The sequence below is a fragment of the Frankliniella occidentalis genome, unplaced genomic scaffold (genome assembly GCF_000697945.3).
Source record: "Frankliniella occidentalis isolate FOCC.00 unplaced genomic scaffold, Focc_3.1 Scaffold308, whole genome shotgun sequence".
In the NCBI taxonomy this organism is placed as follows: Eukaryota; Metazoa; Arthropoda; class Insecta; order Thysanoptera; family Thripidae; genus Frankliniella; species Frankliniella occidentalis.
Genome location: NW_026267433.1, coordinates 37469 through 53144, shown reverse-complemented (window position 1 = coordinate 53144; position 15676 = coordinate 37469). Strand labels below are relative to the sequence as shown.

General features: G+C 44.2%; 1 protein-coding gene across 1 annotated transcript in view; it reads right to left on the bottom strand.

Moving 5' to 3' along the window:
- LOC127751011 (juvenile hormone esterase-like) overlaps positions 1-15676 on the bottom strand; it is a 79232-nt gene that overhangs the window by 27190 nt on the left and 36366 nt on the right. The window contains exons 6-9 of the mRNA XM_052273867.1: positions 11794-11962; positions 10759-10958; positions 4546-4666; positions 2527-2656 (exon numbers count right to left, since the gene is read on the bottom strand). Coding sequence (XP_052129827.1) covers positions 2527-2656; positions 4546-4666; positions 10759-10958; positions 11794-11962 — 620 coding nt within the window. The remainder of the gene's footprint in view (positions 1-2526; positions 2657-4545; positions 4667-10758; positions 10959-11793; positions 11963-15676) is intronic.

The following is a 15676-nucleotide window of genomic DNA, read 5'->3' as shown; positions in this document are numbered from 1 at the left end:
TCGTCTGTGATGAGAGTGAAACGTCTAGAATAAGACATCCAAGAGAAAAAAAATCTCTTTTTCTTATGTGTCAGAGCATACAACAAAATGTTTTATTCTGTATCGATGGATACAAATTGTTGTATCCACGTTACAAATTTATTTTTATATCCAAAAGAATACAATTTTTTGTTTCATGGATGCTGAAAAAACTGCATATCCAAATTACAAATTTTTGTATTAATTTTTTTTAGAGTGTATAAATAGACTTGCTCCCCTCCCTCGGGCAATAACTGGGGCGCACACGAATGATTGTTGGGTGTTGGGTCTACTAAAGCCATTTCTTTTGTCCATTTGCAGGGTCACCCTAGGGCACTGGGGTCATCGTCGGGGACCTCGTAATGTCGCCGATAGCGTTCGCATTAAAAATAGGTACGCGGTGGTTATCGGGTAACCTGAAGCCATTCCCGGTGTCTTTTTGCTATTTTTGTGGACACGATAGACGTTTTCGAGGTCCTAGGAATGCTCATCAAGTCCACAAAGGGACTTAAACGGAGTGAAGGGCGTATAAAACTAAAATGTAGGCATATTTTTTATCCTGAAAACGAGACAATTAGAAATATATGTGTGAACGCTCTGAAGCTTTTCGTTCAGGGTCCGTTCAATTCGCGACAGGACTAGAGTGCCTAAGTTCGTTAGGTAATCTCAGGTTACTATGGGTTAGCGATTTTCCTTATCAAAATCACGCATTAGGCCTGCCTCAGTCCAACTTCATCGGAACCTAACACAAAATAACCAATCATTGGCTGAGCGATTAGCGAAGCCTATTCCTCCAGTGATGATCAAAAAGTTTCGAGTCTGTCTGTGTGTCGGTTTGTCTGTCATCACGTTAACTCGAGAACGGTTTGAGCTAGGTACATTAAATTTTTATTGTAACTATGTTACATAGAACTGTATTGATTTTGGGCCCTCTAGTTTAAAAAATGACGTGTCAAAAAATCAAAAACAAAAATCGCAAAAAACTTATTCTTAAAAATTCTAGTTTTATATCTTTCTTAAAGGTAACTCGTCAAAGTCTAGTCCTTCGGCCCAAATTTCGTCCGATTGGATCTATCTCTAACCGTTTAGGCACCAGTCGGCGATTTTCACACGGAAATCACCCCAAAACATTTTAATGTTTTTCTCAGACATTAATTGGGCTCTGGTGGGGTTACTCGTCAAAATCAAACCCCGAAGAGAAAAATTTGTGACGTTTGGGGCAACGCCTGTGCCTTTCGCCTGACTCGGGTGTCAGCGTCGCAGGCCTACACTGTTAAAAATATATCGCAATTTTACAGCTGAACATTTTACAGGCTTTTGGGAAAAAAACAACCCTATCCGTAAAACACGATTTTGGTTGGAGCTGTAGTCTTACGAGGAATGCTGTAATTTATTGAAACAGCTGTGAAATTATGGTGACACTGTAAAATTACAGCGCTGTTGTAAAGTTATCCTGCTTTTTACAAATCCACAAGTTTTCGGGGGTAACTGCTTTGCAAAGTGCAAAAGTTGCAAAAAAAAGTCCTCAAACAAGGAAAAAACTCACGATAAATTCATGAGAAACACGCACATTATCATACTGAAACGGAAAAAAAAATTATCTCCGAAATACGTATTTATATGGCGGATTCTACAACCGATGTTGTAGTCTGACAGCTATTCTATATAATTTTACAGCGCTACCTTGAAAACGTAAAAAAGCTGTCAACGTTTTTTGGGTTCCCTGGCATTTGTCGTAATTTTACAACTACTGCGCTGTAAAAATAGTTTACGACACCACTTGCCCCAAAAAATAGCTAAACATTTCCTGTAAAATTACAGAATTTTTTTTTAACCCTATTTCATGGGTCGAAATCGTGGCTTTTGGAGGCACGGAGCCTAGATGGTAGATTTCAACTATGAGAGACCGTGTGCAAAGTCCGGAGCCTGTCCGACAACGTTTAACCGGTTCGCATTGCAATTTTCGTTTTGGCCCCACTTGGCGCCAAACAGGCGCGCCATCTTGTAGGCGCTGCCCTGCGCGCACGGTGGGGCCAGGGCGAACGACTCGTGTTGAAAGTGTTACCATATGGGTCCTGCTTTGTATCGGATATGAAGGATCCGAGCTCCCGACACACGCGGCGTGTCCAGGGGCCTAAATGTTTGCCCGACGTCACTCGCCATTTACAGGAAATAATGCCGACGTAGCCCTAACTTTTTATTACATGAAAACCGAGGACACACTGAGACCTTTCAGAATCAGTAATGTCTATAGTAATGCCCATAGTAAGAAAATTACAGTACTTTAACAAACCCTTCACCACCCTAAAACTTTAAAGCTTTAAGCTTAAGCCGTTTCGCATCCATCAATTTTAAAAAATTGGGAAATCGGCGAGACATGTGCATCATTATTTTGGATAGAGAAATCAAAATCCCATGGGCGCTGAAAAACCTGCGGACTTAAAGATAAAAGGGGTACGCCGTAGACTCTGGTGTACAAGTAGTGATTCTGGCCTCGTTAATACTCACATGTATTTGATGAAATTGGAAATAAATTTCACTAGCCGGCGTAGCAGCAAAGAGTCAGGAGACGTTCCATTGTACGAGGTATTTGCAAAAATAGGCCATACTTTAAAATCGTCAGCACCATGGTATGCACCTGGAAAATAAGCATAAATATGATGTGGACTCAGAAAAGACTTTTCCTAGAAGGAATTAACAAGTCAGAAAAGCTGGAATTAAGTTTTAAGCTCGCGCTTCTGCTTTTTAAAAGGCATCAAAAATGAAGCGATGCGCCCCAACTAAAGAGTCCGATCTGATTTGGTTCTGAACCAAATGAGTTAGATCTGCTTTGCTGCGAAACCAATACTTCGATCAGGTTTTCGGCGATGGAAAGTCAGGCATCTGTGGAGGGCTTTAGCTCCTCCGATATTTTGTATATATGTTACGGGCCAGGCCCGGTGCTCGGGCCGACCGGGGTTGGATCGGGCCAAGCTAGGTTGGCCCAGGCTGGTTTGAGCCATGCTGATTCCGACGGGCTGGGCCCAAAGCAAGCATGGTCAACCTAGGTCAGACCAAAGGTGCTTGGGCCAAGTGCGAATTGTTGTACAAAGTGGTATGAGAAACTCGGTTGCTAGGAAAAGCGCACCATTGTTTAAGTAGCAAGTTTTTGGCTCAACCTTCCTAAATTTTTTGTAGTTTTCTATTTTTTTTAAATATAAAATATGACTCAGTCACCAATTGTTCAGTTTGCCACGGCCGGCCGCGCATCCGCGGCGCGGCAGGGTAAAAATCATGTCGGGTGTTAATTGGCGCGAAAGTGAGAAAGGCCTAAAGTCCATTCTTGCACATGGTTCCCGACATTGCAGCGCCCTCCGCGCGATATCTTTGGAAACTCCTCGACGTGTATTTTCATTTAAGCAGCGTTCCGAATAGATCGGTGGCTTTACTTCTGAAAATAGAACGCCCTTATAAGGGAAAGTTTACTGTGAAACAGTCAGATTTCAAAGTCGCTTTAAAGAGTAGTTGTGTGCACCCCTAAATAAGGATTGGCACTTGTTTTAGCTGTCTGTAGTGAGTTTGGAGGTCATTTCACGCGAATTTCATCAAACATTTCCCAAATTCATCTTATTTCTGCCATCTTTGCATGCTCACATCTCCGGAACCGTTTGAGCTACAGCGCCCAGATTCTGCAGGTAATTATCTTTCCATAAAAAATATTTCAACCAAATCAGTGGGGGTAACCAAAAGGGTCACCATCGCAACCTCCTCTAGGGACCCGTTTTGGCGACCCTTGTCGATTTTGTTCAAATTTTCTAAAAGTAAAGAACGTGCTAAGTTATGTTTTCCTTCAAAATTTAGGCGCTGTACGTCAATCAGTTCTCGAGATCTGTGCATGTAAAGTTGATAATCAGGCTATAAATTTGGCCAATTTTCAATTAAATTTGCGTTAAACGACCTGCAAACCCCCTACGGGCAGCTCAAACTAATGCAAAACCTAATCTAGGGATGAAAACGATAAAACTTTGAAGCGCCGGACCGAGACTGGCGGCGGGGTGGACGGTCCGCCCGCTCTGTTTGGCACTTTTTGGCGTGGTGAGAGTAGCTGTCGGCCAGCGCCGACCCGGCCGGACACCCGCACAGGTGACTTCGGCACTATTCGGATATCCGGCCGGTGACGGCACGGCAGCCGCCACGCCAAGCCACAGCACCGCAGCACCGCCCGTGTACTGTCGCTCTCTCTCGCACACGTCAGCCAGCGGGTGGAGCGGGGTGGAGCCCGCCCGCGCCCGCCCGTTTGAGAACTTTGTATCAGCCCGGACAATAATTGTGCCAACGGAGTCTGTCACTGCGGCAATCGTGCCCTCCTTGACTGTTTAAACCAATGAGACTTTCGAATTTTACTCACTAGCCACCGCAAGGTCCTAGCCCAAACCTTCACCTAGCCATTGCTCTGTGAATTTTGAAGATTTTGATCAGCAGGTGGCAGGCAGGTGATTGCACATCACATGTGCGCTACATCAGTTTTTAACTTTTTTTAAAACTCACATTCGTCGTTGGGGCTTGCAGGATAGCTGTACTGGTATGCGTACACTGGAGCTGATGAAAACGCAGCTTGATGTCGTAGAGCTCTTATGGCGCTCAATTTTATGCCCTGTTGAACAATATACTGAAACACACACCAGATAGAATTTTAGTAGTGCTCCGTAACTTATCCTCACACGAACGACTGTTAGTAACTAAACGTAACAAGGGACATATCATATTAAAAGTTCAAGTTATCGATTTTGAAATACACCCGGTATTAATCGTACCCACCCTAGAAAAAAGCTTGGGCAAGTCAAATAACTAACTAATCGCCACAGCAGCGAGAGATGAGCGAAAAGGTCAGTTCAAATTTGAACGAACAAGAACAATTATTACGATTTCTTTTTTGCTTAGGAACTACAAAAACTATCCATGCTGGTTTACAATATAACTATTTGTAAACCTGCCACTGCCTCTTAAGGGGGCAGACCTGTGAAAATCGTCTATTGCACGGGTTCGGGAGATTATTTACAGAACAAAAACTACGAAACGGACGAAATACCCTCTAATTGAGGAAGAAGTGGGTTTTCAATTTGATATGTAAACAAGCTAGGCCTGCTCTTCCGCCAAACTAAGTTGCCAGCTCCGCTTCGCTGCACCGGCAACTCGGTTCGGCAGGGAGCGGGCCTAGCTTGGCCTGCCGGCGGCCCGGCCCTTCTGAATTTTCATGGTGTAATATAGCTTCTATCGGAAAACGAGCCTTCGGCCCGTTTGAGTGACGGCTCGCTTCAAACCGTCTTTTTGCCAGTTCACTTGTTGACACTTCTTTATCGAGCAAACAGATATGACAGCGGACGAGGAACTTCGAGGCCAGCCCAATACTTCTTTCTTTCTCGGCAAAGCAAAGGCTCATAGGGGCATCACAATTTTGACACCACAAGTCCCTTGTGAACACTGCCAAGTCTATGATACGGCGCCGAGCCTCACACATCACAGGTTCAAGTTCCTCGCAGATAGCTTTCCTGGCGCGGACACTATTCCACTTGTCTTTCATGGCCTTGGCAACCTTCGCCCTGCGCGCCTTCTCCTTCGGTTTCATGAAGGGCATCTTGAATTTGTGAAACAGCACTGACTAACTAAAATATCCACAGACTTGTTGATGTTGACGCAGAGGGACGCGGCTGGAGACTGAGTATGGCGGCCGGCGCGGGTAGGCAGACGACGCGGTAGTGGTACCAACATCACAGCGCGTAGGTCTCTCCTTGTTCACGAAGTACTGGGTGGTAAATATATCCGGTTTCAACGACTAAAACTACTACTAACGGTGGCTAGAACGAAAATAATTTAGCGTTGGACAATTTTAAAGACTTGAAATGAATTTTATACAACGCGGTATGAGTGTGTAGTTCCGTTTTTAGACGTTGGCAGTATCCGAAAAAAAAAACCTTTTCGGGGGCTTTTCCATGGAAATCCCATGAAAATAGGACATGAAATTGGTGTCAAACTGTTTCTTATGCAACAATAAGCCATTACAAACACCCTAAAGTACTATTTCGCTGTAATTAGACTACCTCAATTAGGGCCTCTCCTAAGGGCTATACCACTTTAACCACAGCCAAGCAAGTTTGGGATAAACTGGCATCTACCTACTCAGACTTAGGACTTGTATTAAGATGCTCTTTGATGCGTAGTCTCTTTCGTGCTTCTTTGGAGCGTTTTGGTTCAATAACAGAATATGTGAACCATATTATGGGACTGCAGCAAAGGCTTGTTTCTATGAAGAAAGGGTTGGATGATGACTTGCTTGCAATTGTAATGCTCAGTGGTCTTCCAAAGGAATTTGAGCCAATTGTGATGAGCTTTGAGAATTCAGAAGAAAACTTGCCTTCCGATGGAGTCAGAGCCAGACTGCTTCGACAGGAACTACATGAAAATTCAAGGCCACTTGATATTAATTCTGCCGTTGCCTGTTTCAGCAAGAGTAAGCCAAGGTTTCAAGGCGAAAGGGACCCTAATGCTTCAGTTGTCTGCTATCACTGCCAGAAGCCAGGGCACAAGAAGCCCGGGTGTCCCGAGTTGAAGAAACCTCGTGGGAAGGTGCAACCTCGCAAGGCCGAAGAAGGAAAGCCTGCCCCTCAACCTCAGCATGCTTCTCTCGCAGTCGTAAGTACTTTTCAGCAAGAGGAGCTGGTTTAGAGGGGATATGACTTGCCATTGCTTATGCTGCCAACCTGTCCCCTAGAAATTAGTAAGGATGTGAATTTCATTGAAATTGTCAGTATTTCTGATGTGAAGGTTGATGCTAGAATCATTTACATTCTGATCAAACCATGTCACTTGAACCTGACGTTATAGTGCCAAGTGCACCAGTCTTAGAAGATGGAGCTTGTGATGATTATGCTTTAATTCAAGACTATGGTGATATGCATTGAAATAATGAAGATTTACATTCTGAAAGTCAGGAAGAGGAATACTTTTTCTCCAACTATACCTTGTGAGACCATCCAATTGTTGTTTGCATTGTCTGCTAATCATGACTGGCACTTTGATTAGATTTGTCCAGACAGCGTTCCTCAAAGGCGATTTAGCGGAAGATGTCCATCTCCAACAGGCTGATGTCTTTATAGTTCCGTGAGAAGAAAATGATGTGATGTATGCTATGCAAAGCTATTTACGGCCTTAACCAAGTTTGAAGGGCGTGAAATGAAGAGGCTTATAGCATATTAGCACATTTTGGGAAGGGATTTTCAAGACGATGCAAGTAGATGCAGACAAACAGCAGTAGTACCGTAAGTACAGTTTAGAATTCTGCGTTTCCCTATAGTCTCGCATTAATCTTTTAAAGATTTTATTGAACTAACTGCTGTTTTTTTGTTTTGTTTCAGGGACATTTTACTACTTAAAAGATATGAATCATCTCACCGTATTCAATTTTAATCTAAAGTGCAAGGCAATAATCAGCCTGTAAGTTATGTCTAATAAAGAAAAGATAAAATAATAGATTTGCTTGTGTTAATTTGAAGGGCCTTTTTTTCTGGTGATAGAAGTGGGGCTTGAGCAAAGGTTCCCACCACTTCCCTGACGCCTCGTCACTTCGTGAACACCTCGCATATATACTTCCTTGACACTTCCTTGACACTTAGATAACACTTCGTTACCACTTCGTTGAAGCTTCCTTTTGACACTTCGTTGCCACTTCGTAGTGCCAATTGCAGCTTCGATAACACATCGTTTCAACACGTCCCTGACACTTGGTTGCTACTTTGTTGACACGTCATTTTTGTCAGGGAATAGGACCCGACCAGTACATACACTGTGAAGCGGTGCTTCAATGCGTGTGCCGCATAGCACCAATACTAAGCCACGTTCACTAGATACAGCTTTAACGTCACTACGCTGGAGTCGAAAATGTTTAATATCCTGCGGACTTTTGCTCGTAATATTGACTGTATGGTACTTCACTCGATCTCTCACTTACAAATCTTAGTTAAAAATGCACTAAATTTTCAATTTTGACAAAGTCCTGTGAGGTAAAGATTGTTGTACACATTCTTATGTCGTATTTTGCGAAACCAATGTCCTTCTACTAAAAATAGCACTGACTTTTGCAAAAGTTTCTTAACTTTACTAAGACACTACCCCAGACTGACGTTCATGTTACACACTGCCCCAGGGTACACATTCTGCTATGTGGCCTCGTAGACCGAGAACCCTCGAGGTTGTGTTAGTGACAACGACCATTTTACAAGTGCTAAGGTGTCTATTTCGATACAAAATCATTAGTTCGGGGGTTGTTTTTAACCTAACGACCTCAACCAAAAAGATCACGTCGTAATATGATGAAAATTGCCCGAAAATTGGGTGAACCTGACTTGCCCGTCATCTCACCGCCGTCTTGAATATTTTTTAGCGGTGTGTTAATGAGCTTATAGTCTAAAATCAATTAGGAGGAATTTTGAAAAATCTGCAATGGCCTGTATTCTACAAATTGCGGCACAAACAGTTAACGGTGTACAGCGTTTTGAGAGAATGCTTTAGTTATTACATTTTTGGCTGAGCTTGCGAAGCCTTTGCTGTGATGTGGGGTGCAGAGAACTCTTTGGTCGTGTGTCCGTCTGTCTGTACTGGCCCACGTTTCTCTCAGACGGTAACTTCAATTGACTTCAAACTGCGCACGAAGCTTCAGTAAAAGTCGAGACGTAACGAGATTAGTTTAGAAGTTTGATATTAGATGTTTGGAATAAACGATCGTCTAATTTGAATTCGTAGTTTGGTGGCGGTAGGTTGGTAGCACGGCGCTCGAGGGGAGGGGGAGCGCAAGTGGCTCCTGCGCTCACCTGAAGACTTTAATACCTTCTCAGCAGTTATTAAAATGTCAGATAGTCGAACCGATTGTTTTAGTTTGAGAGTTGCGGAACACAGCTTACGAAATTTCGCGAGTCTCCAATGAGAAGGAACGAAAGTGATATTTGGAATGGTTTACGTGTTCCACTTACATAAGTAGGAGATTGTTATGTAAAAATCAACGTTTTAGTGATACTACAAAATCTAGGGACCCTTAAGTCCAAAAGAGGGTGTGGTTCGGCCCGTAATGTGTAGTTTAAGTATTACTCCCTTTACAATAGGGTATTTCGGGTAAGTGGAGCGGCGGAAACGGAACTGCCCAGTTCACCGCTGGTTGCATCTCTGCGGCTGTTGCGCGCGGAACGTGGACGGCGGGCGCGCAGCGTCTACTGCGCATGCGCAGTTCGCAGGCTGAGACGGATCCAGCAGCGGCTTGGCCTTTCCGTTTCCGCGTGTTCACTTACCCTAAATACCCTATTCTGTGACATGAAGCCTTTTTTACGATTTATTAGACCATTTGGTCTTTTTCACGTAGTTTTCACCAAGATATGCCCCATAGCGCCGAAACGGTACAAGATAGAGCAAAACGGGTGAAATTTTCGACCGTAGACATCTACTTTCACGAGTTGCCTTACAGGAGCCCATAAAAAAAAATATTTGAAAAAAATATTTTGCAACCTGTGGTTTTTGATTTTTTAAAAGGTCAATTTTTGCGATAGAATTTTCATCTTCGAACTCGATCTGTCTTTTTATGACACAAAACGACCCTGAAATTCCCAGATCGCCTTCTTAATTCTTCGTGCGGACAGACAGACACACAGATGAACAGCCAAACAGAATGAAACTTTTCCGGTCAGTGGAGTAAGGGGCTTCGCTAATCGCTCAGCCAAAAACACTCACTTGCCGGCAGGCCAAGCGAGGCTCGCTCCCTGCTGAACCAAGTTGCCGTTGGAGCGAAGCGTAGCTGGCAACTTGGTTTGGCGGAAGAACGGGCATCGCTTGTTCCGATATTTGGTGGTATCTGGTGGGGTAACTCGTCAAAATAAAACCCTAGGGATCAAAATTCGTAACTTTTGAGGCCACAAGCCCATTTAGGACTGTGCCTTGTGCCTTTTGCCCGACTCGGGTGTCGGCGCCTCAGGACTAGAAAGACGTATGCCAGGCGCGTCGCAGCGTAAAAGTGCTTCGTGAAATATCTCGAAGCCTGTTGCGCTGTCAAAGTAACCCGGAAAGTTTTAACTTCCTAGCGCAATCCGTTATCGAGTCACCGTGGTGATAGACAGGCAGACAGACGCGAAACGTTTTCATCATCACTGAAGTAATATGCTTCGCTAATCGCTCAGCCAACAATATAGTTTATGAATACTTTTCTTTACTTTACCTGGAGTTGCCGAAAACTAAGACTACAATATTGACACACGTTTAAAACCCTGTTTCTGATTTAGACTCGCATGCACTCCATCTGCCTGCTTTATGAGTGGGGAAAAAACTTAAAACACTGAGTCAAAAGGGTAGATCCTTCCATCCGAGTACAACGCTTGTCCCTATTGCAAAGCACGCACGGCGCTCCGGCGCTGGCGAAACCACGCAACTCCGCGGAGCCTCCGTCAAAGCACGCACAGCGGTCCGGTGCTGGCGAAACCACGCAACTCGATTTTTGGGGTGATTTTTGAGACCTATATCGTTGGAAAGAGGACGTTTCCCTCTTCCAGAATATATAGTTATCTCAGATTTTTTGAAAAACATCGATACGTGGTTTCGCCAGCGCCCAGGAACTTTGCGTGGTTTCGCCAGCGCCGGACCGCTGTGCGTGCTTTGACGGAGGCTCCGTGGAGTTGCGTGCTTTGCAATAGGGACAAGCGAAATATAGAAAGAAAGTAATTGCCCTACCTGTTTGAACCTGCAGCGCTCATCGCAATCCGCCGAAAAGTTTTTAAAAAACTGATTACGAATTGCGCTTTGGACGTCCTCGTAGTTGTATCCTAGAGCCTCAGCACTAATGTTCAAGACCCGTTGAGTATCTTTGCTTGGGATAACTGCTCCAGGAACTAGCATGAGAAAACTTGGGTCGTTCGGCATGATATATGGGTCTGAAACATAATAAAGTATGGACTTTTGGATAGTGAAAGGTTTCTAGGTCAATGAGACAAGCTAGGCCCAGCCCCTGCCGAATGGAGTCGACTGCGGAGCGAAGCGAAGCTGGCTGATCTCAGCACACTCAACTCCCGAGCTCATCCTCGGTATGTCCTACCATGAAATGGGGCACATGTAACCTTTGCAAGAGGGCCGCACGTCGTTCCTTGTTACATAACCCTCAACTTACCGGTACTGGGATTTTTTTTACAAAATATCATTAATTTTGCGTTTATAAATAGGGTATTTCAATGGAGCGCTGCCGGGAACTAAGAAGAACCAAAACGGTTACGGAGAGCGGTGGTGGGGGTGGGCGCGCGGAGCAGCGGGTGGAGGCTGGGGACCCTACCCGCCCGCCCGCGCCAGCGCTCTCTGTATCCGTTTTGGTTCTTCTTAGTTCCGGGCAGCGCTCCATTGAAATACCCTAATGAATTTACCCAAATTCAATCTGCTTTTATCGAAACCTCTGCGGCTTCTGACTGCAAATTTATTATATTGAATCGAAGTTAAAACGTTTTCAGGTGCCCCCACAATAATCAGGAGTCATGAGCCATAAACCATCAGCCACGGAACATCTTTGCTAGAACTTTGGCGCATGCTTATGTACCAACGCGTGAATATGGGCAGTTAAGGAAAGATTGTCCGAAGCTCATGGCCCATCTCTCCCGTTCATTGTGCGAGAACCATTACCCGAGGAGGTATAGTTCTCGACCGAAATTTGCTCCGTGTAATCTCTAACAGAGCTTTGCGAGCTCACTTATTATATGTATAGTCCAACCGTTACGTACTTACACTGGGCATCAGCTGATTGCGCCATTTCACAGGAGGTGACCCCAATCATCATGGGAACTGCGGAACGCACTCGCTGAAGTACAAGGCTTTCGGGGTCTTGGGTGACGAGATGCAGCCCAGTTCCCACCAGCCGCTTCTCGACGGAGATGAAAGTAGGTCTGAATGGCCCCTTAGCGAACACAAATGCGGGTTAAAAGCAGAAACGCTAATTAACGCAGCTGATCTAACGGTGGACTTTTTTCACTGCGCATGACGATTGTCATATGGTTTTACGCCTGTTAAACCTAACAATTTTGAACAGTCACACTTTACTATGACAGGGTGGCCACGCAACCTGGAAGTCAGGGAAGTCAGGGAAAAGTCAGGAAAAAAAATATTGGTCAGGGAAGTCAGGGAAAAGTCAGGGAAATTGAACGTTGGTCAGGGAAAATGACTGAAACTTGCCCAAAATTGGTATTTTCAAACTTTCGATGGCATTTTCAAGTTTTGGGGAGGCAAAAAGTTCCACTTAAAATACCTTTAAAAGCCAGGGAATTTGCGTAAAAAATCAGGGAAAGGTCAGGGAAAAGTCAGGGAATTTGATAGCTCCAATTGCGTGGCCACCCTGAATAGGTAGAGAGGTTTGTCCCATTCAAATTGAGATGGCTTTTTCTGTCAAACAGAAGGATAGGACATCTTTTTAACTGTATGCCGTAACCATAGAATATGTTCATCTCTGTTAGCCTCTGTACCAAATGAGAGTCAAAGAAAAAGAGAGTCAAAGAAAAACGATGCCTCCTAACGACAAAGTTCGATCTTCAGCGGCCCGGTTACACAAAGTCCGATGTGCAGCGGTACGGTTACACAAAGTTCGATCTGCTTTTCGCCGCTCGCGTTAGTCGCAAGTTTAGACCTCTACCACAGTCTTGTTGCGATAGCATTCAATTTTTTCTTTGGAGTATGTTGTTCTTTGATCTTTTACAAACATGAAGCAGTTTTTACTTTTTTTCTATCTGCAATATTGTCGAGAATATGAATACATTTAAGCTGCGCTGCAGAAACCGCCGGAATGTAGATCGAACTTTGTGTAACCGGGCCGCCGCAGATCGAACTTTGTGTAACCGGGCCGCTGAAGATCGAACTTTGTGTAACCGTGCCGCTGAAGATCGAACTTTGTCGTTAGGAGGCATCGAAAAGAGAGTCAAAGAAAAAAATAGTCGAAGTTGCGATTTCAGAGAGATATGGTGAAACGTGTTACGAGAGACGTGGTCTGGCGTACGTTCACTTTGTTAGCTTAAGATTGATCCATACACTGACAACCTTATTTGAATGAGGTATCGAGCTCGAAATGAGTGCGACAATTCAGCCTTGCTCAATGAGAGTGAGGACTATAAGGCTTACCCTATTTGAGTCGTATGCTCTGAGTAAAGCTGAAATACAGTAGAATGCAGGGAACAAGAAAACGGAAGTCTCATGTAAAACCATAGTGGTTTCCGTTTTCTTCTTCCTCGCATTGTTCGGCATTCTAGGTTTACCAGAATGCTTCATTCTCACCCTGCAATAGGATATTCAGGCTGTCTACACGGGAAGTAGGTAAAGAACAAACTCAATAACTTTTTTGTTTCTGTGATGGCTCTGATTGGTTGAGCTGATCACGTGCCACAACGGCCTTCCAGGTATGAAAAACAGTTTTTCACAGTTTTTGACAGTTACTGTCAGATCAGTTTCGAGCTCCCCTCCATATTTGAGAGGTTAGAAACTGACCAAACTACCATGGTAATTTCTCATACTGAGCAGATGGAGACAGATTGAACGGTGAGTTCTTTTCCAATCCCGTTTCAGATAGCCTGCAACACCCTATTGCAGCGGGAAACCTCACTCTAATGAGCACCTTACCCCATTCGGTGGCGAGGTGGCAGCGCGTAGTGGGAACCATAACATGCAAATTTTCTCGTGCGTTTCGGTTAAAATGAGTAGTCCTATCGTCTCCGGTGTTAAAAATTATTACCCTACCACACAAGTTTTATCAAAAATAACACCAAACTAAGGGCGTTTGAGATATTTTAGCGACTAGAGGCTTCTGCTTTGTTATGGTTCCACCGAATGGGGTAAGGTGCTCATTGGGAAAGGATCACAAACTCTGACTCAAATTGAGCGAGAGTCACAGATATCTCACTCTCAGTAGAGTGAGATTTTTTGTGTCACACATCTCGCTCTCCCGAGAGCAACATATTTGACTAGCATTTTTAGTGAAACTGCTTGGAATCGCGTCAACCTTGGATCAAAAGCAAGCAAAGGTTCATCTGCGATTTATTCCCGGCTGATTTTCTGCTCAGCTGAATTGTTTGGGCAGACGACACACATATTAGGGTAAGCTGGTATACTACACTTTTCTTATCGAGCAATTTTTTGAGTTTTAGACAGTGTTCGCTTTTAAAGTCAGTGCTGTTATTGTTTCTAAACCACCAGTTTGATTTGAAATAACTTTTCAAACTCGTTGAAGTTGGTTTCTTTAAGAGGGCAGACCTGTGAAATACGAGGGTTTAGGAGATATTTTATTTTTAAAAAGCTACGAACTTCAGCACTATAAACAGGGGACGTCGCGTATCTTAACACCCTTACCCCCCAGAACAGGATCCCTAGGGGCATAGTGCCGCTGGTACAGCTACACAAGAGTGCACACTTACCCCCGGTAAAAAAAACCTACGGGTAGTATACCCCCTCCGAGAGGGGAAATTTTACCGGGGTCACTGTGCACTAGTGTTTATGTACCCCCCCCCCCCCCCCAAATTTTTCCCAGGGGTAACATTACCCCCGGTACGAAATTACTAGAGGGCCGTTACCCCTTCCCAGCCGAGGGGCGTAAATTATTCCCAGGGCTATTTAAACCCCCCGTATAGAAATCCGTAGGGGACTCATACCCCCACCGGACAAGGGGGGTAAATTATCCCGCGTGGAAAGATTTACAGTTTAAAATACACTTGTGGACTGCAGCTGGACTTTTGCTAGAACCGTAGTGTGAGCATAGTATTTGTACTGAAGTAATGTTGGTATTTTACAAACACAAATGTAATTTGCAAGTACAATAAAAGGGCATACGAACTGCATTTGGCACGATGCACTTTAAGTGTAGTTATTTAATAGAAAACTAAAGTTAAATGACAGTCAACTGCAGTTTCACTGTAGTCAATCTAAAAAAAATGTGTAAAGATTTGGAACACTCCTCACTTTAACTGCAGTTTTTGCGCACTCTATCTACAGATGTAAATATACTTGGATCTACAAGTTGTCTGTATTTCGGACTATACTTAAACTAAAGTGTCAAATGATTCTAAATCATAGTGTTAAAAATATCTTTTTCCCTCTCTGGGTCTTTCTTTCTCCCTCCTATTCAGTTGCCTCATATTGTTTTATCTCAGTTATTACCTCATAGTTATTACACTGGTTTTACCTCGGATGTTGGCGGGAGTTGAACCTCGGACTTCGGAGTTGGGAGCCCGGTACGCTGACCACTGAGCCACTGCGACACGATAGCTCTGGTGCCGCAGTAACCTGGTGTCATGCCAAGGGTCCCGGCCAGTCGGCCTACTTGTCTAACTACAGTTTAACTACAGTTTCTCTGTAATTCAACTGTGGCAGTTTGGGAGTTCCCTAGCCTTGTCCGTATTTTTTTTTTGTGAATAAAATAACCTAGGTAGATGTACGCCAGACCACGTCTCGCGTAACAGGCTTCGCGATATCTCACGAAACACTGTTACGACACCCGAGTCGGGTAGTGCAATAGTGAACACAAAGATGCGGGCCTCTGGCCCGTCAACGGCCCGTCACTTTGACTAAGCATGCAGGGTTGTACATTTTTTCGCTTATTTTCGTCAAAAATACCCTCTAGCGCCTCAACGGTTTG